This window comes from Atractosteus spatula, chromosome 7 (assembly GCF_055471065.1).
Source record: "Atractosteus spatula isolate fAtrSpa1 chromosome 7, fAtrSpa1.hap1, whole genome shotgun sequence".
NCBI classification, from domain to species: domain Eukaryota; kingdom Metazoa; phylum Chordata; class Actinopteri; order Semionotiformes; family Lepisosteidae; genus Atractosteus; species Atractosteus spatula.
This window is the reverse complement of record NC_142712.1, coordinates 10,808,172-10,833,976: the sequence shown is the minus strand read 5'-3', so window position 1 is coordinate 10,833,976 and position 25,805 is coordinate 10,808,172. Positions and strand designations below refer to the sequence as shown.

General features: G+C 37.8%; 1 protein-coding gene across 1 annotated transcript in view; it reads right to left on the bottom strand.

Annotated features, from left to right (window-relative positions):
• Window positions 1–423: 423 nt before the first annotated feature.
• Window positions 424–25,805, bottom strand: part of gucy1a2 (guanylate cyclase 1, soluble, alpha 2) — a 45,644-nt gene continuing 20,262 nt past the window's right edge. The window contains exons 5-8 of the mRNA XM_088921802.1: window positions 22,705–23,190; window positions 18,986–19,129; window positions 7,420–7,574; window positions 424–751 (exon numbers count right to left, since the gene is read on the bottom strand). Of these exons, the coding sequence (XP_088777928.1) occupies window positions 532–751; window positions 7,420–7,574; window positions 18,986–19,129; window positions 22,705–23,190 (1,005 nt within the window). The 3' untranslated portion in view covers window positions 424–531. The remainder of the gene's footprint in view (window positions 752–7,419; window positions 7,575–18,985; window positions 19,130–22,704; window positions 23,191–25,805) is intronic.

The window sequence follows — 25,805 nt, the reverse complement described above, 5'->3', positions numbered from 1 at the left end:
AAATTTAAATGCTACATTAACTTTGCATGCTATGATGCAGGTTGTGTGTTGTTTATCCCTCTGATGCAGTGCTGCAGAAACAAGGAGGGCAGGTGGATTGTTCCGTGAGTAGACTTGGCTGGCTCAGGACTGCAAACAATGATGCTGTCCAACATTTAAATCCAAGGACAGAGCTACCGGGGACAGAGCAGTGTGAAAGATATCAAACAGACAGAAACACAGAGCTGCACTGCTGAGAATGAGATAGGTTTTCAGAAAGGTGTGCTTCAATAAGATACGTGTCCAACTCACTTCAGTTGTGTGGATAAAAGGCACCGAATTATACAATAATATCTCATACCTGCAATGCTCAAAGCAAGTTGTTCGCTTAAGTTGTTTGTATTATGGACCAGAACTCTCTTGACTTCGTTCTTCACTTCCTTTGTCTCTCTGCATTCCCTGTGGGCTGTTCAGGACCTTGGACAGTAACAGCACTTCTTAAAAAAAAAAACATAGTTTTCTTTGAGCTTTTGTCCTCGACTTTGTTAGTCTTCATAAACTGGTCTCTCGGAGGAACATGGTGCCAATATTGTAGGAGATCTTCCTGATGCGGACAGACATGGCTGTAGTTGAGCTGGCTATGGAGCCTTGGTTCTGGGATGAGCCAGCTTCCAGGAAATAGCAGATCCCAGGGATTTCCTTTGGGAAATTATCAGGAAGCTCCAAGCGGGAGCGTGGAATAAAAGCAAAGTTTTTATCTTCCTTCAGAAGCCTGAAGGAAAGAGAAGAAATATCATTACTGCATTATTTTCTGCCTTTTTTTACAATTACACTTCATTTAAAGAAGCAAAACCCTGAGCCCCTTACACATTATACACATTCCTTTTCAGTTTATACATTTTAGATCAGAGGATAGAAGCATAAGGCTTTAAGAACAAATACAGCATTGACTCTTACATATTAAACTATAGCTAGAAAGCCAAACACTTTGCCATTGTGGATCTACTGTATATATATTTTTAAAAGTTCAGCAGTTGCATAGTTTTCAATAGATGAGCCTGATTTAACTGGAATCCTTGACAAAGAATTATTTACTACTTTGCCAAAAAAAGCAGTTTATTACTATTAGAGTTAATTACTATCACATAACACCCAGTATTTATAAGGAAGGCTTTATGCAAAAAACGTGCAGTGATACAGTACAATATTGTTTTTATTTCTGATATGATACGTAAAGAACACTGTATGGTAAAAGATGGTATTATAATAGTGAAAGGTCTTTAATGACAAAAATTAGCAAGATAATATTGTCAGCCGTTGGTTCTCTTGTATTTAAGCACCATATGCTTAATTAATATTTAGTAGCAGGTACCAGATACCAGACAGTCCATTTTACAAACAGTGCCAAAAAGACAAGACAAGCAATATGGAGCTTAGAGTTAGAAAACAGGTTCTCAGGGAGTTCTACCATTTCAAACTCTACCTTGCTGCCAAGAAACAACACTAAAGAGAGCTGCTCTCTGTGAAAACCTAAAATAAGCACTTATGGTGTTTAGGTGACTGACCAAAACATTTGTACACATCACCGTTTTACACTTAAGCATGTTACGATATTAAAGAAACCAGTATTTTTGCATGAAGTAGTCAGCAACTTTGTGAATTTTGGAGAGCAAAAGAAAAGACACAAATGAGAGGGGTCCCTTTCACTTATCTATTTCATCTGGCTGCTACAATATTCCAACCACGTCATGAAAGAAATGTTATCATTTTCAATGACCTCACTTGGCATCTTGTCTTAGATACCTATAAATTTTTTTTTTTTAATGGCTGCTGTTCTAAGTTTCAAACATACATCCACTACATTTTACCTTGTGTCCTCTGTTTCACATTGGACAGTTGATTCTGAAAGTACACGGGGCAGACTTTTTCGATGTAATTGAGGATTTTGAATACTGGTGTCAGTTCTCCTTTTAGTCTTCTGTAAGCATAGCGTTTTCCTTTAAGCACAGAATGTACAGTATCTGGTTGCTCTTCTCTGGATTGATTCCAAAGAAGCATTATCTTTTTATAAAGGGGAATCATGACAGTTGTGCACAGTATTATAAATGAGGTTTTAATAGTGTGTTGTACACTTGTAACACACCGTAACAACCCTACAGTATATTTAAATTCTAGGTTTTTAACAATACATGCCAACATTCTATTTACCATAGAAACACTTATTCCTAGATGTTTTTTTCAAGCTGACTGTTTTCCATTTTATAGCTACAATTTAATTTCTTTCTTATACTCTGCACCTGTCTATCTCAAATGCCATATGTTTGTATTTGCCCAGTTTTGAATTCTAAATCTTTTTGTATTTCCTTTGAAGCTCCTACTCTGTTTGTTAATCTTCCTATTATGGTATCATCAGCAAACTGGGTGACTAGAAACGGTATCGTTCATATAAATTCATATAAGAGTAGGACGCTATGCCACTCTTAAACAACTAATTACCTCATTCCAGTTGGAGCTTTTCACCCCTTATCTAAATACTGTTTTCTATCCTTAAACCAGTTCTCAATCCACACATGCATTAGCTTGAATGCCTACTGCCTGCAATTTGAGAATGAAGCTTTTATGAGGAGTGTGATCAAAAGATTCTACAAATATAAATATATTAACTTTTATGTTCTCTGCATTACTTAATTACTTCTGTTGCTTGTGCATTGAACGCTAACACGTTAGTTAAGCATGACTCACATTTTCTAAATCCGTGATGTCTACAGTATATTTCCTTATAAGATGATCCTGTAGTTAAGTTCCATTTTTTCTGTAACATTGCATTAGTATAAATGACTAATCTGTTTAAAATTTTATGGGTCTACACAACATTAGTATATTTCCTGTTAATGGGTATTACCGCCTGCAAGAGGTTTGTTAATGGCATATGACTAATATTATGTTTAAATACTACTAGTAAATAGACATCTCATGATTCACAGTGAACAAACTCCTTAACCTATTTCAATATTTTGGATTATTGAGTGCCTTGGATTATTGAGAAGCAGCCATTATTTGTGATGTCTTTAAAACCAAAATTTAAAAACAAATTAGCATAGAAGCTCCATCTACCTGACTATTGTGTGGGAACATTCAAGACAAAGATGAAACTGGTAAAAAGGAAGCCCGCTGTTTTATGTCTTTTAGTACATATCCTGTGATCTACATTTCTCAGAGAACTATACTTATACAGTATGTGTGTACTCATAAGATTTACCGTGCCTGTGAAAGCATAAAATATACTGTATAGAATTGCTAGTCAACAAATCTATCTTACCCATAATAAGGCTAAAGCATTCTTTGTTTTTGATTTCAGAGAAATGTGGTAAGTTTTTTTAAAGAGAAAAACATTTCTAAAGGCTACATTTACTTATTAAAAGACCCCTATTAAATCTTTGGTATCCTAATAGCATAGATGCTTCTTAGACCATGATGAACTCCACACAATTATCTTTTTTACAGACATCATAATGAATGCTGAGAAAGGAGAGGGAGTCCTTGAAAAATAATAATAAGAGTGGTTGCCACAGCAACGACTTTGACTTGTGCTGCACTTTACCACACAAATTGTCGTAATACAAATGAGACTTAAAAAGAAAATTGAAATAGGGTCCTTTTAATTCTGATACTCTTTTTAGGTATTTCCGAAGAGGAAGTATTATTATATATATAGTATATATTCAGTGTTAGTCACCTGAATTATTTCAATATCTGATTAGACAGATCACCTGAGCATAAATATTTTGATTTCATTTTAATATGCATTTATATTTTAATATTCATTCAAAAGTAAAGCATTTTTTTTCTCTGACAAACCACCTTGAAAAATACATTTCTTATAAGCAAGTGAGGGACTTTTTAGTTTTATACAAATTGAACTCGAGGACTAAAGCACTGTTCCAAATCCTCTGAATGGAATTTCATGTATTATTCAGTAATTGCATTACAACAGCATGCACGTTCTGGGGGAAAATAGCTGTCACCTACATGGCCAGCTGCCATTTCTGGGTTACCTCCCTCTCTAGTAGTATTTCTTCTTCTCAGCTAATTAAATATATGTTGGCAAATAAAGGGTAAGGGTCAAAATAGCACATCTTAATGGCCTCGCTGTTCCAAAGCTTAAGAAACACCATAGAAAACAGCTGAAAAGGCAAAGGCATTCAAGCAACGATCTACTACCTAATTCAAAATCATCATTTATGTCTTTATGCTGATTTTATTTCATTATTTCACAACATGATTCAATTACAAGGTTTCCGTGGGAGGACTGGAGCTGTTCAAAGTTTGTTCTCTGCATGTCATTTTCATGGACAAGGACATTATTGCGAAAGACAAAGAAATGGAGATGAATAGTCAGACGTGATCCATGTTAAAGGTTTTGATATGTATTCCCTTTTAAAGTCTCATGTTAACTATTTATGGATTTTGTAAAAGCCTTGATTTAAAGTCTTTACTGTAACAGTATAAGTATAACTGTATGTATCAAAGGTGGAAGCTGGTGGTCTTGTGAATCTTTATATATATACTGTATACATACTGTATAAGGAAATAATGTTTAATGCTTATCGCTTTTATGCAAGCAACAGCATATGTTCATAACATTGAACTAAGGTTTTGATAATAAGTTGAGTATACATTTGTCTCTGATTTTTTATTTCATTTTAAATTAAGTATATGGTTTCCATAACAATTTATGTAGTTTCTCTTTGACTGTGCAATAGTGTCACCATTTAGTGATCAGCAAATCTACCCTCTTTTGTACTACAACCTTTATTGCTGTTATGCAGTGTGTTTTAGGGAACAAGGAGATAGATTTGGCTGAATTCTAAGGAGGCAGGCGGAGACCTCTACTGCTGTTTCCAAAAAAGCAAGGAAATTGTTATTTAGCTTCAAAGACAATCAGGCAGCAATGTGCACCATATGGCAGCACAGTGGGTAGCACTGCTTCATTTCCTGACCCGAGGTGCTATCTGTGTGGAGTTTGCATGTTCTCCCCATACCATGAGTTTTCACAGGGTGCTCCAGTTTCCTCACACACTCCAAATACATACTGGTAGGTTGGCCCTTGTGTGAGTGTATGTGTCTAAGTGTGCCTTGCAATGCACTGTCCTGTCCAAGGTGTGTCCTGCATTGCACCTGTTGCTTGCCAGGATAGACCCTGAATTGGATGAAGCAGTTAGAAAGTGGATGATGGAAATGCACTCATAAAAAGAATACAAATCAGTCAGTCCTCATAATGTTATGACCGATTTCTGCAGCAAAATCAACTGGTAGAAATCTGCTACCCACTCTGTTGCTCCCTGTATACTTTGGATTTCTTGTACCTTAAATGCAAAACAATGCTCTACATAGCTAAACTGTTATGGGGCCACTGCAGGAACACAGACAATCTAAAGATCATGCCTGAAAAAACAGGTGAGGTTGATTTAAATTTAGCACATGGTTAATTAATTATTCCAGTACTGTATGACAGAGGTGTCAAATGTCGTTATTACATTGTGCAGATAACAATACACCTGACAAATACAATTGAAAGCATATAAAAAAATCTGAAAAACTATATTAAGCAAACATGTTTTCATCTTTCAGTTGAAGACAATGTTGCTTTTCTTGTTTTTATGCTCTAAATCCTTTGTCCCCTCTGCACAGATCTCTTCAATGTATCAATATACAGTCAATGATTATACAAAAAAAATCAACCTAATCAAACAGTTGATTAATTCCATATGCTGAAACTCTAATTTACTTGTAGTATTGTTTCAAACTGAAGGGGAGCTCAAAGACTTGTTCAACTAATTTTGCTTAACTCCAGTTTTCCATGATAGGAAACCATGAAACCATGCCGAAACCATGCCGAAACCATGCCCCCCAAGCACCGGATCACCATCGTCACGCCCCCCTATCTGTCAACCCATCCTGATCCTCTTCGTCTTCTCCCCTGATGTCCTTCTCCACTTACTTACGGATTGTACCGTCTGCATAGGGTCCTGAACTATGCTTCGCGGGAGCCTGGACCTGCTCTTGTTACACCAATAAGCTGTGGTGTGTAGCTAGAATGGAATTACCTACCTAAAAGCAAGAAAAATCCTAGTCGTTACTACCTTTAGATAGAAAATAGGTTTCCAGTTCATGGCTGACTAAACATCAATGAGATCTTGAACCCATTGTTCATTCAGAAATTACATGCAGGTTCACAAAAAAGTATATCCATTTTTTGTCTTTGTTTTAATATAGTCACTATTTGTTTTTTGTTATAAACCCACCAAATTTGGAATATATTTGACTTATCATCTTTCACATCTAAGGTGGAGGAGGGGGATTCTGTAATCAAAAGGACACGTTTTGCTTGGGAAAGGCTTAAGTGAGTAGGCAAGGAAAAGTAACAAAAAGATTATAATATAATTCTTTTGAACATTTTCAATTTTAAGTTCAGGGCAATTTCATTTGCCTTTTTTATTCAATGGAAAATGATTCAGTGACATGCTGAATTTTTTTCATATTGATCTGAAGACAAAGTTCTAGCATAATAGGCTTAGGATTCATTAATGCCTTAAACTTGCTCTATGATGCAGTAATAAAGTGCGAAAGAGAATTGAAAATTATTTAACTTTTGAGTTTGTATATTGAGACTTTTAACAAAAACCAAAGAAAAAAAAAGAACACCGAACCCATTCATAAGGAGAGTGAGGCTGTGATTAGATACCACACATACATGTAAGGAAAGAGGAATAAATTGGCCCATTATACAATACTTCACAATGCTTGCAATGGTTACCATTCTGGAAAAAAATATATTCTATCTTGAAATGGTCTTTGTCTAATGAGCCATTTGAATTTAATTGTGAGAGAAGTGAATTCTTAAAATGGACTTCTCCATTTTTACTTCATTGTAACATTGTAGAGAAAAGGGTAACCAATGTTCCATTATCATCTTTTATGCTTCTATGCTTCTACAAAACTATTTTTTATAATTCTTCCTTTGCATAGGGAGATGCAAACTTGTTAACACAAACTTCATGGGGACACTACACTGTAGTTCCATCCTTTGGAGGAGACAGAAAGCCAAGGTCCTGATTCTCAGTGGTCATTAAAGATCCCAGGGTTTTTCTCGAAAAGAGTAAGGGTGGTACCCTGGTGTCCTGACTAAATTTTCCTCATGGTCTTCATCAGTCATGGCTTCCTAATAAGCCCCATCTATGAACTGGCTTCATCACTCTTCTCACCTCCCTACTGATAGCTAGTGTGTCGTGAGCATACTAGCGTACTGGCGTACTTTGGCTGCTGTCAAATCATCCAGGTTGCACATTAGTGTTGGTGGGGGGAGAGTCACTGTTACATGTAAAGTGCTTTGAGTAGAGTGTCCAGAAAAAGTGCTATATAAGTATTACTTGTACTTACTGGTATGTAGTTGGACTGACATTGATGCACCGAGGATGGCTTCCAGATTCAAACTTGCTGGCAAGAGTTACATTATTCCCAAACAGGCAGTATCGAGGCATCTTCACACCAACAACCCCTGCCAGAACGGAGCCAGAGTGAATCCCGATCCTCAGCTGACAGTAAGACAGGAGACAAGAATGAATTAATGTCGTGCTTCAAAACAAGCACCTTCCAGAGCTTTTATTCTGGGCAAATAAAGGAGCAGTTACTTGTTCATTTGTTACTTAGGCACATTTGTACTGGAATTAGTAATACACTGGCATTAGACTCATTCAGGAAAAAACAGTCTAGCATTCTAGGAATAGATACACACATTTCACATTTACCAAGTGACTTTACATTGCCAAGATATCCCAGCCAAAAGCCCAATTATCCTCTCAAACACAGGCATCTCTGAGGCAAACCACTGACGGGTGCCAGGAAACCACACATGATGGTAAGCATGGGAGCATACCAAAAGGACAATGGAATAAAAACAAGATGGCAGAAATCAGTGTCAATCCAAACCAATGCTGAACATATTTTCATGATGATAAACAAATCACCTTGGCTATCATGGTCATTAATGTAATTATGTGACCACAGCTTCCTCGTGTATTTAGAGCTGCAACATTTTCACATTAGAAGGCCTGAGAGTAGCCAAGTGTAGAAATTTGCCCGAGCAGAAGTTTTTAACCCTAGCTGAAAACAACCTGAATGTACTCTGTACCTGGCAGCAACATCTAGAAAGGATGTTACATTTAACTCCACTTCAGACAGTTTCAGTAACAGCACACAGACATTTACATTTTTACAGGTGGTACACCCATGAAGTGATTGAAATCAGATTGAAATTGGTCATGAAAACCGATCAGGTTCCCATTTTAAAACAGCCTGAAAGATGTAACATTACTTGTTGCGGTAGTAAAGTCAACTACAGTTACCAAGAACATTAGATCCCAGATTTGTCTGTAGCAGGTACTGGAGATTGATCTGTCATGTGAGATCCACATTTATTCCCAATGGAATATTGCTCTCATGCAAAGCATAACCAATAGGTTAATTTCCAGACAGAATCCAACTTGAGGATGTTCTGTTAGCCTGTTAGTCAGAATGCAGGAGAGCATAATTTCATAAGTGCTTACACAGGGTGCTGTTAGAGAATACTGCATGCTTGGCAGAATATGCTCTTTCCCCGTGAACTCTGTGCTGGTGGAGCAGAAGGAGTCTATTAATACTGCTTAGCAGCCTCCCACTCCTCCCACTCCACCAGAGAAGACACATGGGCCAGCATTAGGAGGCAGCCTGGTAATTACTGTACATGTCTCCTGACAGGGCTGTACACTTTTTGTACGTGTCTTTTTCCAGTTTTTTCTCTGGTTCAGTGATTTTATGATGATGGAGAAAAACAATCCAATTCAATTCTCCTTTTGAGGAGGGCACAATGGGTTGTCCTGAGCTGTCGAATATATGGCGATATATACAGTACAGAGAATGTGAACACAAAGCATCAACCTTTCACAAAATAATATGGTCATATAAAAGCATTGATCCTTGTGCTAGAGAGAAAAATATGCTCTGATCTTTCTGAGGAGTAACTAAAAGCTTGTAGAGGAGTACTGAAGATATCACCCCAAAACAACAGGTGAGAGCAACTGGTAATCATCTCAATGTTTGGGCCTTAAGATTCTGTCTGTGTCCATTTATTCCTGGGTAACAACCTTCTTAAATTGCAAAAAGGAAAAAAATAAATATGGTTCTTTCAATCACACAAAAATACTCCCAAACTTACTACTAGTGGCAGACTAAACACCTCATTAGACCCCTGAAAGCTGAACACACTGTGTATGTTCAACACAGTTTTTGTGCATAATTGTGTGCTTATGCTCATACTGTACCCAGTAGTCATACCATAGCATGTAGTAATTAATGCTGGCTGTTAAAAATCTCTTTCCAATTCCAGAGCTGTTCCTTTCAATTTCTGTTCCATTCATTTGTACACCACTGTCTGTTTACTCTGCTTTACCCAAGTCTAATTATATCACGATCCACAGAGAAGGTTTGGCAACAGAGACAGAATACAACACAGAAGTGCACGGCTGTTTTAATTTACTGTCCATTTAAGAAAAAAATGCTCGGACCAGACAAGGCAGAGTTATGTTGAGTTCTGTGATAGATCTAGCCCCCACCCTCCTGCTGCTCCATCACTGCACAGAGACGTACAGACCCCCCATTGACCCCAGCAGGAGAGCAGCATTTCCTCACACTCCAGCTGCCTCTCAGAACCCAGATTTCCAAATTAGTTGCAGTTCGGATTGGGATGGGGGGAGGCTCCTGTGTTGACAACACATCAGTACCACACACACCGATCACTCAGTGCACACCTAGTGTTTTGTCTAGCAGAAACAAGAGTAGGCCTACAGTATGTATGTTATTACAAGTCAAGAAAATGAAAAGCCAGTCTTCCTTTACACAGACTTCATCTTTAAGTCCTTATAAGGACCAGCCCACACAAAGTATTGCCACAGAAATAGTGTGAATGCCTGCAGAAGTCAAACAATCTGGCACTAGATTGCTGGCATTTTGTTCTCTTCTTTTCTGGACATACTAACTCTATTTGTACTGCCTTCTGCTATTTTAAAGAGTTAAAAGGAAGGACAATACATGTATATGACAGATGTATTCACAGAACTCCCTCCTCCATTAAGGCAGCTTTTAAAAGACCATTAAAGCACTACGCACTGTGCCTTGCAAAATTATGTAAGTTTTCAAATGTTGTGCCTTTAAACCTTTTCTTTGGTAAACCTAAATGTATTTATGTACACAGAATTACATTAATAAGCAACACAATTAGTTGTGCAGCTTCTGTGTGCAATAACAGTGGATTGCATGATTTCTGAATTCACCTGTCTCTGTGAGATTCCTCAGTCCAGTCAGGTTGTGAATTTCAAGCACAGAGTCAATCATGAATACCAAGGAGCTTCAAGAACAATTGAGTTACAGTACAAAGTTGCATAAAGCACAGATCAGAAGAAGGGTATAAATTATTCTAAATATATCTTTGAGCACGGTGAAGCCCATCATTATGAAATGGAAGGTACCCAGACACTGCCTAGAGGAGGGTGTCCTTCCCACCCCAAACTGACTGGCTGGACAAGGAGGAACCTGTCCGCAGGATGAGAAGGGATGTACGCTAATTGTGAGTCCAATGACGATTTTGACACAGCTACAGAGCTCCACCCTTCAAGGGGGGGATTCCGACAGAGGCATTCAGTCATAATTCCATAGATGGCAGCTTTGCACCATTGGAAATGAGAGGAAATGTTCATGAGTCAATAATATTCCAATGACTCCGCAAAGCTGGCCCATATGGAAGTGTGGACAACCCAACTCAGACCCCATATGGAGCTTTCAACGAAATTATAAGTGATACAGAAACGTGTTGCCAGGTCTTGTGGCCAGAAAAGATAAAACTGGAACTTTCTGGTCTAAATGCAAAGTGTTACATCTGATGCAAACTCAACATAGAGCATCACCATTCCACCATACTGTCAAGCAAGCATGTTGGTGGCAACGTTGTGATACATTTCTGAATTGACCAAAATGACTAGCAGCTAAAATTGCTGCCACCAGTGCTTCCATCGAATATTGAGTTCATGGGTCTGATTCCTTATGCAATAAACATATTTAATGTTTTTCTCTTTGTCTAATATTCATTGTAACTTATCTTACTCTATGAATCCTTCAGTTTGAGTCTCCAGATTTTACATACAATAATAATAAAATGTGTTGAAAAATGAGAATGCATCATTTTGCAAATGTATCCCCAAACGGGACACCAATGGAAGAGTCTGAATACTTCTGCAAGGCACTCTTGTGGCTTATGTTTTTTTTCTTTTCCTTTCAAGACAATAACCATTTCATCTGACCTGCATTTAGGTTTCAGAGTTTGTTTATATCTTGTTCAGTCTTCTCCAATATACACACACAAATCAGTGCCCTCTTACTTTGCACACTATAAGGGAAATACATCAATGTGGTCGAAGTGTTTTTTGAATAAATAATAACTCAAGGGTGGAATTCAGGAAGAAATCAATAGCTACAGTACTGATGAGAAACTTGATACTGAAAGCTTTCACAATAAATACAATAATATGTCATTGGCGACACACATTGGAGGATTAAAGCACCGAATGCTCAATTTAATGCTGTTTCTATTCAGAATTATACAATCAGTTTAGCCCCATCACAGGTACACATTTAAATTTCCCTGGTTTAGGAGGACTTTGTTTTCATTGTGTTTTCTAAGAAAATGGCATTTACCTAATTCCTTTGTCTTTTCACAAGGTCTCACAACAATGTAATTAAGACCTGTTAATGTTATTAACTCAAGTAAGACACATGTGATGTGGTTTCCTCTTGTTGCATAAACAGATTCTTCTATTTCTATGTTTATATTCAGACTTAGAATGAGTAATACAATGTTATAATTCCCACTGAAACTATCACCATTCCATGTTATTTTTTTGTGATGAATAGCTGCTCAGGACAGAATAATACTGTGCCAATAAAACTCATTAAAAATGAGAGGCCCAGACACACACACACACACACACACACACACACACACACACACACACACACACACACACACACACACACACACACACACACACACACACACACACACACACACACTCTCTCACTCTCTTTCGTTTTCTGCAGACCTGACATTTCTCTGCCTTCCCAGGGAGATGGCCTCAGGTCTGATTGTGTCAAATGTCATCTTTGCTTTGCAACACAGAGGGATACAAAAAAAATTCAGTCTCAGATCCTGTGGTGCTTGCCTTTTTGAACAACGACACCAGCAACGACTTCCCATCCTGGAATCCTTTTATTCTAGTATTCTATTTGCGTTGCATCACGGATTCCCACTGATTACCTCCACTCCACAGATGACTGTATTGCCAGAGAGCAATTGACTATACGAGTGCTACCACCTCAGTAAAATATTCAAGATTCACCATTTCAGCGAGGTTAAAAATAGTTGTATGTGCACATTCCTGATGCTTTATACCACACACACTCAAGGGGATAATAAGAGTTTTCCGCACAGCCTTCTGCAAACCACAAACCTAACAATTCTGCTTTGGTGGCTAAGAGTGATGTGATCCTGTTTCTTATGTACTGTAGCAGTAAAGAGGTGTTTAAAAATCTATTTCTAGGCCTAACTGCATGAAAATGGAGATTGTGCCATAACATCTTATATTCTAGGGTATACAACGTTTGACTTACTGCACAATCATATCCAGCAGGGGCTTTACATCTGCAAATAAACAAACTACAAGAGAATAATAATGAATAGACTGGCATCACAATTTTTGAAAGAGCACACCTGACATACAGCCTTCATGCATTAGTTCTGGGTGTCTCACTGCAGCAGAAGAAAAAATCCAACCGCTGCTCAATCCCACTTGAAAGATGAATGTTTGTTTATTTGCGTTAGAGAAATAAAGTGATGGAAAAAGGAAAAAGCAAAACAGCTAAGCATTGAGAATTTAAGACACCTCTAGGGTGTTCCAAATACATCTGGGAACGCATCTTCTAGATAGTGTTCCTAGGGTTCAGTGCACTGAACACCAGCAACATGCTGTTGATTCACCATGAAATTAAATTAAGATGCAACAACTGTTGATTTTGTTTCTTCAAAGTAGGCATTTTTGATTGCCTCCCAGTAAATTTAAATTGTGGTTTTCTGCTGTTAATGGTGTTTCATTGTGTTTAATTCTAACACTCTGTTTATAATGTGGAATATATCATTTTCACATCCTCTCTCTGAATGCTGCCAAGATGAAGGCTAGAGAGACTCAGGAATTACACGTTAAAACCCCCCTCTCTGCAGTCGTGCAGTAGATTATGGGATTTTGTCATTCAGCTTAAACCATTTCAAAGCCAAAGAAAAAGTATTACTAAGAAGTCATGATAAGGAGATGGAGAATTTGCTTTGAGACCATTTTGCAGAGGTGTGTTCATAAATATTCATTTTAAACGTTTTTCTTTCCTACATTTATGTTTATTACAAAGCAAAATATATATTTTGTTGGAAAATAGGGCACACGGCAGATAATCAAAGCATTAGAATATGGTATAAATACAGTATCTAGACTCTCAGTTCTGTATTAGAGCATATCATTTTTATTGGGTGTTAACAATATACTGTAATACTCCTCTCCCATCCCAAACATGGTAACTCCTGAGGCAACACTCTGATGTCATTAAGTACAAAAATAACTGGAAATGGAGGCTCCATTCAGCATGCTCCAGTGGGTATGGAGTAAAAGGCAAACGACTCTTGGAACTTGTTATATTTTGAGCAGCAAATAATAATGGAGAAGTGAACAATAGCAGTATATAGATCCATGCTCCTTCAGTCAGTGGAACAACAATTTCTATCATCTACTTGGCTCCCTAGGAAGCAGAGACACCGGCTCATAAATAACCATTGGCAAAGCTTTGCTTTACTGCAGTTTGCATTTACATTAAAGAACGGCACCCTAAATCAGTAGAAAGCTCATTTAATACAAGCATAAAAATACAGTAAGTGAATAATTTACATCCATTGAAATGGTCCACTATAAGTATGAAACTATGTGAAACAGTAGTTTCTTTAAAATGTCTTCTTATTTGCAAGTGCTGGCAAGAGAAATCTTTTTTCCTCGGCCATCAGAAGAAGAACGCATGAATGTTCACACAGTTAGCTGGAGGGTGTCTATTCCAGTTGCCTGTTGCCACAGAGATCTCAGGGTAAGAAGCCACACTGTAAACGGTCGCAAGGAGAATGTTCTGTGTAAAGACAGCAATTTCAAGGCTTACGGAGCAATTTACCTCAGGCAATGTAAACAACTCACCTTGCTTTTTACTTACCTGAAAGGCACCAACACAGTAATTTGATCACCCATGATATACCAGTGTATTAAACCGTTCTAAAATGCAAACACATTTTAAGATGCTGTTTATGGGACTTAATAATAATAACATCACTTTATTAACCCTTTACAATTTCTTGCATTAGGAATTATCTTCACATACCCCAGCTTGCTCTCCATGAGACACACAGACAGGGAGAGAGAAGCTTGGGGTCAGAGCACAGGGTCAGCCATTATATGGCACACCTGGAGCAGTTGGGGTTAAGGGCCTTGCTCAGGAGAGCAACAGAGTAGGATTCCTCTGCCAGTTGTAGGATTTGAACCGGCAACCTTCCAGCCACAGGTGCAGATCCTTAGCCACAGAGCCACCGTTCTGCCCCAACTTGTCCCCCAATCAAAATCTGCAATTTTGATACTCCTCTGATAGTAAACACTGTACACTGCCGTATATTTTCATTACTGAGTTTTCAGTTTGCTTCACTCTAACACCTTGTCCCAGAGATGATTCACGAGAGGAGATGTCTAGGCAACCAAAAACAAACAAAACATTTACATTTTCATTCGAGACTTTACGTGCAGTAAAGTCAACTACCAGATGTCAAAATGAACAATATATCAAAAATCAGCACACCTCTTCAACAGACGCTACTTAATCCATAAAATAAGCTCCTTTTCTGCAAGCTTCCCTACCACTACAAAAATTCGCAAAGTAAAAAATTAAATGCTTTTGGATTGTGTTTGATCACTGTTTGCATTGTGAATAGTGCACTGTTGTATTCAGGGTGAAAATGAATGCCAAATTGTATGCTTTATCTTCATATCAGATTGAGTCTCAGATAAACAAGACCTTAAAAAAGCTATTTGCTCTGCGTAGAACACTATGCATTAAACACTTTTTAACATTAATTATCACAAATGTGATGGTGGTGGATGCTATTACTGCTTGTATTTCTCATTTTCATCATGTGTCACACTTGATGTATTAGGATTCCCTACCTGTTGCAACAAGGGGCTAGATCATTTCTTCGTAATAGTCTGTAAATGCTTTTCACAACAGATGTCGGACTACTTATTTTGGCATTTTAATAAAGCACTGTTATCTCTGACCGTTTAGCAGCATCAAAGTATCTATCACTTAAAATAAATATTGCACAGAGAAGTCAGGCATTTCCTTTTTCTTCACAGTTAGCTGATTATATATACAGTACAGTATGAACTACTACATTTCTTGTGGCTGTGCATTATAATGAAAAGCAATACCTTTAAAATTGTTTTAACCTTGGTAAAATGCCACTTGGAATTTTGCATCTTCTTGGAAGAACATGCAAAATATATTTAAAACAATGTATGATTTTTTCTTAAATTTGGGAGGAAGGTCAGATCCTTTCGACAATGTTAATCCTAACATCTGCTTCTACGTATCTACAGGTACGTATGAACCTTCCTTTGAACATCTCTCTTGCACCCTTCCTGTCACCCCACTTCACCCTTATAGCGGCTCCCTAGCTCATTCCTCTCAAAGTGTTGGTGGGGAGGTTCGACAGCCTCTTCCTTACAGTAAGGCTGCTGTTCTCTCAGCAAGGCGAGTTACTCCAAACAAACCTCTAATACATTTAGTCTCTTTATCACACTTATTAGGATCTGACCAAACTCCTGAAATAACTGTTAAAGGTTAAACGCATATATTACTTAAATAGCAATATATTAATTTGCTAAATCAAAAGTTTGTTAAATTTCATAAACAGCAAAGGGTTGATATAATTATTAGCAAGGAACATGTCAGAATATTTTTTACACTAGCCCAAAGAACTACAATGCCACTCAAAGGCAGCAGTTCCTTGTCATTACATGTACTGTAATTAAAATATTATAACCTACCCCATTATATACTAAAAGCTGTCCTTTCACAACAGATTATTGGGCAGTTGTCAATGGACCCCATCTGTTTACTTGTGTCTTTACTCTGCTGGACCTTATCTGACCCCAATCTGTAGCTAGTCTCACTGAATTAAAAAAAAACATAAACTAATATTTTTAATTACTATCTGACAGGTAACTTTGTTATGTAATCATACATTTTCTTGAGCTAACTTGTTAAATGTTAATTGGTTAATTGGTTGCTGTGTTTTAATTGTTTTTGACAGATCATGCAACAAGCAGCAGCGGTTAATTAGAGATCCCCTTAACTAAAACAAATGCATTAATATTTAATATGCAAGCATTTGAAAGTATCAGATGGTGCAGCAGCTCATATGTATTAGGTAATGTGGTACATTTCAATTTACAGTTTTCTTATGTAATGATATATTTTATATCCATGCTATTTGAGGCAAGGAGGAATAATACATTTTGCATGCTTTCTGTGTTGTTCATAAACAATGCCTAACAGTTACTTCTATCATAAAACTAAGATAAAAAATATTCTGTTTTACTATACTGGGTTTTATAAATTCAGCCTTTTTTATTTCTCAAAATACACACATAAAAGCTGGTTGATTTTTTAAAACAAATAGTATGTACTGTAGGAAACACGTGTTCTAAAAGACTTGTGTATTCTTGAGTGCATAATTATAAAAAATATGTGAAAAAGTCCATTTGTAAGTTGTAGCAAATAATAAAACTATTTTCTAGAGAGCTCAGGAGTTGTCTTCCTCTCCCTTAAGATAAAGGTCTTTCAATTAAAACTGCGCTACTAAAGCTGCATCCAAATGCAAAGCACATTTTTATTCTTGAACAGATATCAAAGAGAAAGTCTACACCTAATTTTGTTTCTGCCTGTAACCCAGAGCTTTGTGAGGCTGTTTTGTCCCATGCTACTTAAAGCTATGACAAACACATTTAATTCTGTTTCCTGTAGCTGTACAAAACAGAACCCTCACATTTTAAACACTGAACCTGGGTACATAATCTGCAGGTTTCATCTAATTTATCAAACTGAGAGGGAGTCAAAGGATTGAAGCTTTTAAATTATATAGTTCTTTTAGTGAAGCACTGCTGTTTAATTACAATACTAACAGATGTTGAGAGATGGTAGGAAAGGAATTATGTTCTGAGAACTATGGCCGAAAATGAATGTTCGACATCTTCTGCTAGTTACTGCATATTGAAATCAGAATCCTAAGAAATTATAGCTCCTTGCTAAAAATAATTTTTTTCCTGTCTCAACCAATTGGCATACCAGTATGAACACACTGGTATGCCAAGTAAAGAGGCAATATTAGCTATCAAATAACAAAACCTACAAGGTATACCCAAAGCCCTATACTGTATATATTCTAAATATCGGCTTTTCTTATTAGTAACTGGATGTTCTTCCAAGATATTCGATTTTTCAAAGCCCCCACTCAGCAGGCTTTCAATACTTTCAATACAAAAAAGCTTTCTTTTCTTAACCAGTTACAATTACACGATAATTAATTATACCCACGACTGAGGAGACTGAAGAAGGAAGGCCATGAATAAGTGAAGAATGTATAAATCCATCATTTTAGTGTCCCTTCAATGCACTGTCAAGAGGGTGGAGTGAGGTAGGTCAAGCCAGTCCATTACTGCACAAGCCTGATTGTCCCTAACGTAAAGGCAAAGTATTACGAAGTCAATGTGTTTGCATTCGTGAAATTGATTAGCAAGTTGAACCCGAACCTGTGTAAATGTCATCATTTTCAGCAAAGCAATTTAATAGGACATTAGCTACAAGTTGGTCTTAAATTACAGAGGTAAAGTGAAACAATTAATCCTGGTAAAAGAAGTCGAAGCAAAATCAAAGAAAACAATGATCTAACTTTGACTTACTGAATACCCACTTCCTCAGCGGGGACTGTAGATTGCGTTTGCAATTTAAGTGTCTTTAGACAATGTTTGATAATCATACATTTTACTCAACTTGGGTTTGATTTATTGAAAACAAATAAAAACGTTGCTAACTGATGCATAGATTTTTGTCCAACTAGAACAAATGAACTTAAATCATAATATGAAAGCAAAGTGTAAGGTGAATGGAAACGCACAACTTGACTTCTCGTCAAATCATTCTTTGAGTGTCATATAAGAAGACAAGAACTGGGAAGAGAACACATTCTTCACGTTATAATAGAAAGTCTGCTTTGAACAAAGGACAGTAATTCAGTCCAAAAGGTGTGTGGACTTCATCTGAACTCTAGAGATTCAATTACTGCTTTGCATTTTGTCTGGCCATCCATAACATCTTATATCTAACCTCACAAAGCATCAACTCCTGGAGGGAACATTACAATGAAATTTTATCATCACAGGAAATAAAAAAATCAAATCAAAAATCACTTCACGGAATTTTTCCATCCATACATCATGAGGCATTGCTTGTTGCCATTTTGAACTTCCTCATTTAAGAAATACGTAAAGTCACAGGGGCGTGCAGTATTTTATTTCCTGTTAATGCACGACTTATACAAATTTAAACTTGATAAGCAGCTATAACCTAAAATATTGTAAACAGTTCATTCCCGCAAATTTGCAGAATTTGGTTTTTAATCACTATACAGTAGCCTACCTGTATCAGACGTACTCTAAAAGTTTAGCACTGAGTGTAAAACGATTGCTTGAAAACTTTTTGGCATCTTGCAGCTTTCTTATCTCCTTACCTTGATGGGTTTTCCATCCGGTGTCAGAACTTCTTCTGAGAGCTCCATCATCTTTAGTGCCATTAGTGCAATGGGCTTGGCATGGCAGTCACTCTTCCTGTGGAGGCCTCCAGCCACACAGTAAGCATCACCTATTGTTTCAATCTGTCAGGGAAAAACACAAGTGATTACCTTCTTTAACCCTTTCCTGATCAGCAGGGCAAGCAAGCCAATGTTGCAATGGAGCAGCATTCCTTTGAATTGGATTAGGGTAAAAAAGACCCTTTTTGGTCTCTCAAATGAACTAAATAAAGCGTGTCTATCGTGCTTTCTTCATTTTGCGACGTTTGCTTTAAAAACAGAGCAGTGCCATTAAAATTTTATATCACAAATTCATCCCCATCAGCTTTTTCCTGATTAACTGAATAACATTTCATGTGTAGCTATTGATGGTTGATGGTTTGTCAGAGAGGCAGAATAACATTAGTTATGAAGGAACAGGTAATAGGTTTATTCCATGCTGAAAAGAGAAGAAAGAAAACGTTTCGGATGTGGAGCCTTCTTCGGGTGTCCACAAGCTGCTGTGTAATGAGTCCAGCAGAGTTTTAAAGAGTGCATGTTCAGGGCACAAAAAGCACAGAGAACAATTTATTATTTCTATATCAAGCGACAGAATATAGGTCACTGGGACTATCAGAAGTTACCTCTGCTGAGAGTAATGATTATCTTTTCAATTTTCCTGTATTACATCCCAATTGCTATCCTAGTAAATATTAGCTAGGCTGATTACATTTCCAGAAAATCTCCCTCATCTCAGAAGATGACGGAAACATCATTTTTTTATGGAGTCCCTGTACATAATCAAACTGTAGGCAGTGCATGTTTTTACAACGTAAACCCAAACCCAGTTCTAGTGCTGTTTTTCATGGCAAGGTAAGCACAAAGCAGTACACCTTTTTGCCAGAAAAAAAAGTTCTATATCATAATGTTCCCGGGATTGATGAGTTTTCCAAGCTTTGAAGGTTCTGGCTACAGCATAGCTACTCAAAACAGAACAATAAAGAGCTGCAGCCAGAACTGTAAATATGGTAGAGAAGTATGTTGCATGTATTTTGTATATGTAAAGTATAGCTGATTTGGTCTATGCACAGAGAAAGAAACATAATAATAGTATGTCACTTATGCGGTAATTACAGGAGCATGGTGTTTGGATAAATGTGTTTAAAGGTACAAATCAAGGCCAAACAGGGTGTCAGCATACATTCAATTTAATGAATTCTTGTGGCATGCCTCATCCCTCCTGCAATCCATTGACACCTGAAGAGTTTTATTGTAAACAGAATTAAAATGATGATTTTGGGAGAGACAAGTAAAATTAAAAAATCCAACTGTTCCAAAAAAAAGGAAAAGGTTTGGTTGTTCCAGCTCAATTCCAGCTGTCCAGCGGCTCTTTTTCATAAGATTTCTAAGCCTCTTCAGCAGTCAGTGTTTTTATTAGTTATAATTTCAGTTTTATCCCAAAGAAGCGTGGTGGTGTGGTGTAGCAGTTAGTTAAGAGGTTTGTAGATTCAAAATCTCAGAGGGGATGCTGCTTTCATACAGTCGTGTATATTATTTCACTATATTGTTGCAGTAAATGCCCTGCTGCATAAAAGCATACTCGTCATTGTAAATGGGAAATTCTTAAATTATTCTCAATTGATTTGGTTAAATAAAAAATAATTAATGAGCCATTTGACCAAGGTTTCAGGTGTTGGACATATGTGCACCTTGTTGCAAACATATTTCATATTTTTCTTACACACATTCTGTATATTTCTGTGAAGGTATCAGCTACTTATTAATTTAAATGTTAATGGCAAACAACAATCCCATTTGACCCCTGTTTTGACAAACAGCAAAGGGTGACGGACAATTTAATTGTTGTAAGGAAAGGAAATGTCAGTCTTCAGTCAGACCATGCTCAAACCTTACAGCACATAAGTAAATCTTCTCTAAAACTATAAAGGCTGTTTTGTTCATGCAGTTAACAGAAATCAATCCATTCAACTTTGCCTCTGGCCGCCACATCTTTGCCCCTTGTAAGTAACTAAGTTCAGGACTTATCCTTGGTCAGTTTTTTTTTTAAAGAACTTTGCACTTGAGGGAGAGAGGAAACCAATTACTGTGAAGCAAAAGTGAAAGATGTCAGCACTTTTATGGATGAACCTGGCAATTTGAGCAGCGACTCATATCAAGACCTCTACAGGCCATTTTTCCTGCTGATTCACCAAGTCTTTAAGGCAGAGTGTTTTTCATTAAGAGGCTGACTGCGCCGTGTGAATAAACAGAGTGGCCAGCCGTAGCACAGAAGACATTCCAGACATCAAATAAGCCCTCATTTATTCAAGTTCATTCAGCGGCACACAGACAGGATGCACAAAAAAACAAAGACAAAATGTCCTTCTGAAAGAAAAGGCTCTGCAGTCACAGTGTCAGGGTGGCATGGTGGTTAGCACTGCTGCTTCACAGCCCCAGGATACTGGGATTGATGCTGGCTGGCACCTGTCTGTGTGGACATTGCATGGATTTTTGCTGGGTGTGCTGGTTCCCCCCAAAGACAAGTACAGTATTTTAGGTGTGATCGGCTCTTGTCATATATAGAATATCTTCAGTGACCTTAAATAGTACAGCAGATGATAGATATTACATTTGCTCTGGACCTGTATTGTCTTTGTTGAGTGTCAGGGCAGAAAGAAACCAAACATCTTCAGCAATTTTACATAAAAGGCCCTCTTATTCAAAAGAGTCAATTGCATTTTTAGGAAGCATTGAAAAATTAACTCCAGAATTTGACAATGTACAATACAATGAGACATGGGAACATTATTCCTTTCATAGTAATCTTGGTGTGACTAAAAAGTATCATTGCACTGCTGATAGTAACTAAATAGTACTGATGGTATTCAATTGGTCAAAATACTGACAAGAGACTTTAAACTGAGGGTGTTAATGCTATTGGCTGTATTAACCCTTAGTTTTGTAGCATTTCATATCTTTAAATTATAGTATCTGAGGTCTTTAAAGGGCAGGTGCAGACAATATTCTTCTACCAATATATCTTAAATGTTGTTATGGGTTGTGTCAATTACTGTATAAATTGTTATTTTAATTGCCCCTTTTCTTAGATATCTTTTTTTAGCTATTCTGGTTTCTGAGGGGGGATATACAGTACCAAGCATTTGCACTGCTGAGGGGTTCATCTAAATCAGATCAGTGGTATTATTTCAAGTAAAATTATTTTTACTGTATATCCAGTTGGATCTGTTTGCCACTATTTGAATGCATTTTTGTCTGGGGGACAAGATGTCTCCTCTGTAGCATCACTAAAGGGCTATGCTTACCTGTTGTAGAAATACAGATTTTATTAAAGCTGTCTGACCTATCCTTACTAAAGATTTATGTCCACTTCTAAATATACTAGGGAAGTCAATGTTAGTGATCTAGTGGGAGGTTGAATGTAATGTTGAGCTCTAAGACCTCAATCGCAGACATTAGTTTCGTGTAAACATATATTTTGTTATCTTGGTATTGTATTAACCATATTCTATTAACCATAATCTTGTTTTTTCATCCAAAATATCGGTTTAACTTTTACAAAATGCCCCTACTATTATATAAAATACACCACAATTAATTAAAGCTTTCCATGCATGCATCAAAGTTAAAATCATTGTGAAATATAGAGAATACTGTCTCACCTTGTAGACATCCAGGATGCCACACTGGTAATCAAAGCGAGTGTAGAGCTCGTTCAGCATGCTGATGACCTGCATGGGGGTGCACTGGGCACAGATGGCTGTGAAGCCCACTATGTCGGAGAAGAGCATGGTGACATCGTCAAACTTGCGCGCCTGCACCGTTTTACCCTGCCACAGCTGCTGGGCCACGTCCCCGGGGAAGATGGAATAGAGGAGGTCCACGGTCTTCTTCTTCTCCTCCTCCAGGGCCTGGTGCGTCCTCTCCAGCGTGGCCTTCAGCTTGTCCATACGTTTCTTCAGCCCGTCCTGGGCCTTGGCCTGTTCCCCCACCAGGATGACGTCTCGTGTGGCGTCGTGGATTGGGATGTCTGACAGGTGCAGACCTCGGCCCATCAGCTCCTCCAGCTTGTCCACGCAGGGAGAACCCAAAAAAAGGATGGAGTTGGACTCGGGGACATGGATCATCTGTCCTTTAATTTCCATCACCTGAAATGCATATAATAAATTAACTCTTGTTCACGAGGAATGACAAACACCCAAGTATAAAGCATTATGGAGTGAAATTGTGGCTTAACCCACTTGGCTGAGGGCTGGCCTCCCGGTCATAGGACAAGGAGACCAGGACCCCCCTGCAGGGTGACCAAGGGGCAGCTGCAGAGGTGGAGATGGGGTGGAGGTGGGACGCAAGAGATGTGCAAGAGAGAGAGATCGGGATCTCGTAGGTATTTATAGCGTTTGGGAGAGGAATAAATTGTCAGGAATGATTACTAATTACTGACAGCTGAGTCCAATTGATCTTGGTTGTTGTTATCCCTCCCAAACGTTTGTTATAAACTCCATTAGGTAGGCAGTGTAGGTTCTCAATTAATAACTATTCAGTACTCATGGTGTACTGAATTTTTTAATTAACAGGTAGCATAATTGAAAGCAGTGCAAATGTTACTTAAAATGTAACTAAAATGAGTGCAGCGCAGCTTTTGCTTAACTTTGTGTGCCATCAACAGTGGCAAAACCTTAAGTAAAATGATCTGTGCTGAGTAGCGCAGTTGCTGGAGATCCCAGCGGGCAATCTATGTGATGACATATTTAATTTCTCTTACACACACAGAGAAAAAAAAAAGCCTAGATTTAGAATTTCTGTCAGTTGTGTAACGAATGCAGTTAACTGTGCCAGACGATCCAACCGTTCTATTTCCAGCCTCCACTGAGCTTTTGCAGAATCAAGTAGCCCAAAGGCTGGAAGTCTCACCCTGCTTTCTTCTGCACTCTTCCCCCCCCTGCCCCCCCCCCCCCCCCATTGTCAGTCACACTGCATTCAAAAGTGTTTCTATCCCTGCTGGGCATTTCACTGGAGTTCTCCTGCTTGTCAGGAGGGGCATTAAAAGGAAGAGCGAAGTTTCATACAAATATCATCCTGCAGTTCCTGAATGGCCAGCTAGTACAACAGTACAGCGAAATATCCAAAACAGTATTGCACATTTTTATTATTCTCCAAATAATTATGGGTCATGCATAGTCTAATGACTTGACCCCTTAAACATCCTTGATTAACAATTCATATTAAGATACATCAAATAACAAATCAACATGCTGGAAACAAATTTTAAGTCTTTAATCTTGTGTGTATTGCTATTTGAAAATTGTCTGCAGGGGCACAATTCTAATGCCACCTCACCCTAAAACTCAAACCAGAGCTTAAGTTTTCTGCCTAAGCTGCATTAACTATATTTACTTTTCTTTATCTCGAAAGCCAGCGTACTTTATTATAATTTGTTTACCACAGAGGCCCGTGGAACCTGGAGACTTGCAAAAGCTACAAATCACGGATGCAAAAAAGCTTGTATTATACTATTATGGTCTTCCCTACAGGATAATGAAATACAACCAGGGTAATATTGATTTCAACTTCAGAAGATCAAGGTGGGCAGCATGCTTGCCTGAACAAAAGTAAGCAATACATTATAACGTTTAAAAACCGAGTCCTGCTAGAGGCTGGGTAAACCTGGCACCTTGCAAGAAATAAAAAAAATCAATTATACTGACTGACATTATAGCTACTTAGGCACATGAAATTATGAAAGAGACAGGCAATAGGCCCAAGTAATTAAAATGCTATATATTGAACAATACCACCCCCTCTCTTCAGGGGTTAAAGGTATCTGCTTTGTCTGTTTTACAAGGATTAGCTGGACAATAAGAGGTCTTTGAGTGTATTTTTCTCAGACTACAGTTGTTAAAGTAGTATTTTGTCTCTCCAAAATGTTAAACACATTCCCTTGCCAAAAAGGTATCACCCATCAAGAGTCATTCAAAGTTCCTCTGTTGTATGAAGATGACAGGACGTCATGATGATTTGATAGCAATTTGTAATGTCAGCAAAATACAATCAGCCCTCTGTTTAAAAAGTACTACAGAAATATTGTCCTGAAAACTGTGTTAGTGTGTTTCCCATGATGCCTGAAATAAATTCCCAATGTTTCAGGTTTTGACTGACCTTCTAATCACAAATTCCAAGCCCAGTCCTTAATGGCAGATTTCTGTGTAACAGGGGCTCTTAATGTCTACCCAATGGATAGCCAGAAGCAGGTTTTGGGGATGTAGCTTGTGATTACCAAGGTTGATTAAATATCTACTTTACCTCAGGCCTAATTTAACTAAATGGCCATGTCTATCTCAATGACTTAGAATGTTTTCATGATGGCAGGTGACCAACATAGAAACTGAGAACAATAAAAATCAATCTGACCCAAGCCAAGTGTGTGGCAGACTCTAAGAAAAAATATTCTCTAAGAACACTACCAAAGATCAAGAACTGCTGAATTGGTAAGACTGCGGTCTGTGGGAAGAACTGAAAAAAAAAAACTGCGTCAGCTGGCAAAAGAAATAAGGAAATGTGCAAACTGGTTTTCAGGTTATGCTTATTCTGATCATCCACAAAGTTCTTTTTCGTTAAACTGTAATTTTCACTTGATTGCACAATTTGAATAACCTGACACCCCATGTTCAACAAAACTATGCCCAATTAGTCATTTTTAAATCCTCCTACCAAGCCCAACCTGATTAAAATTACAACATTTCATCTAGAATTGGGGGAAAACATA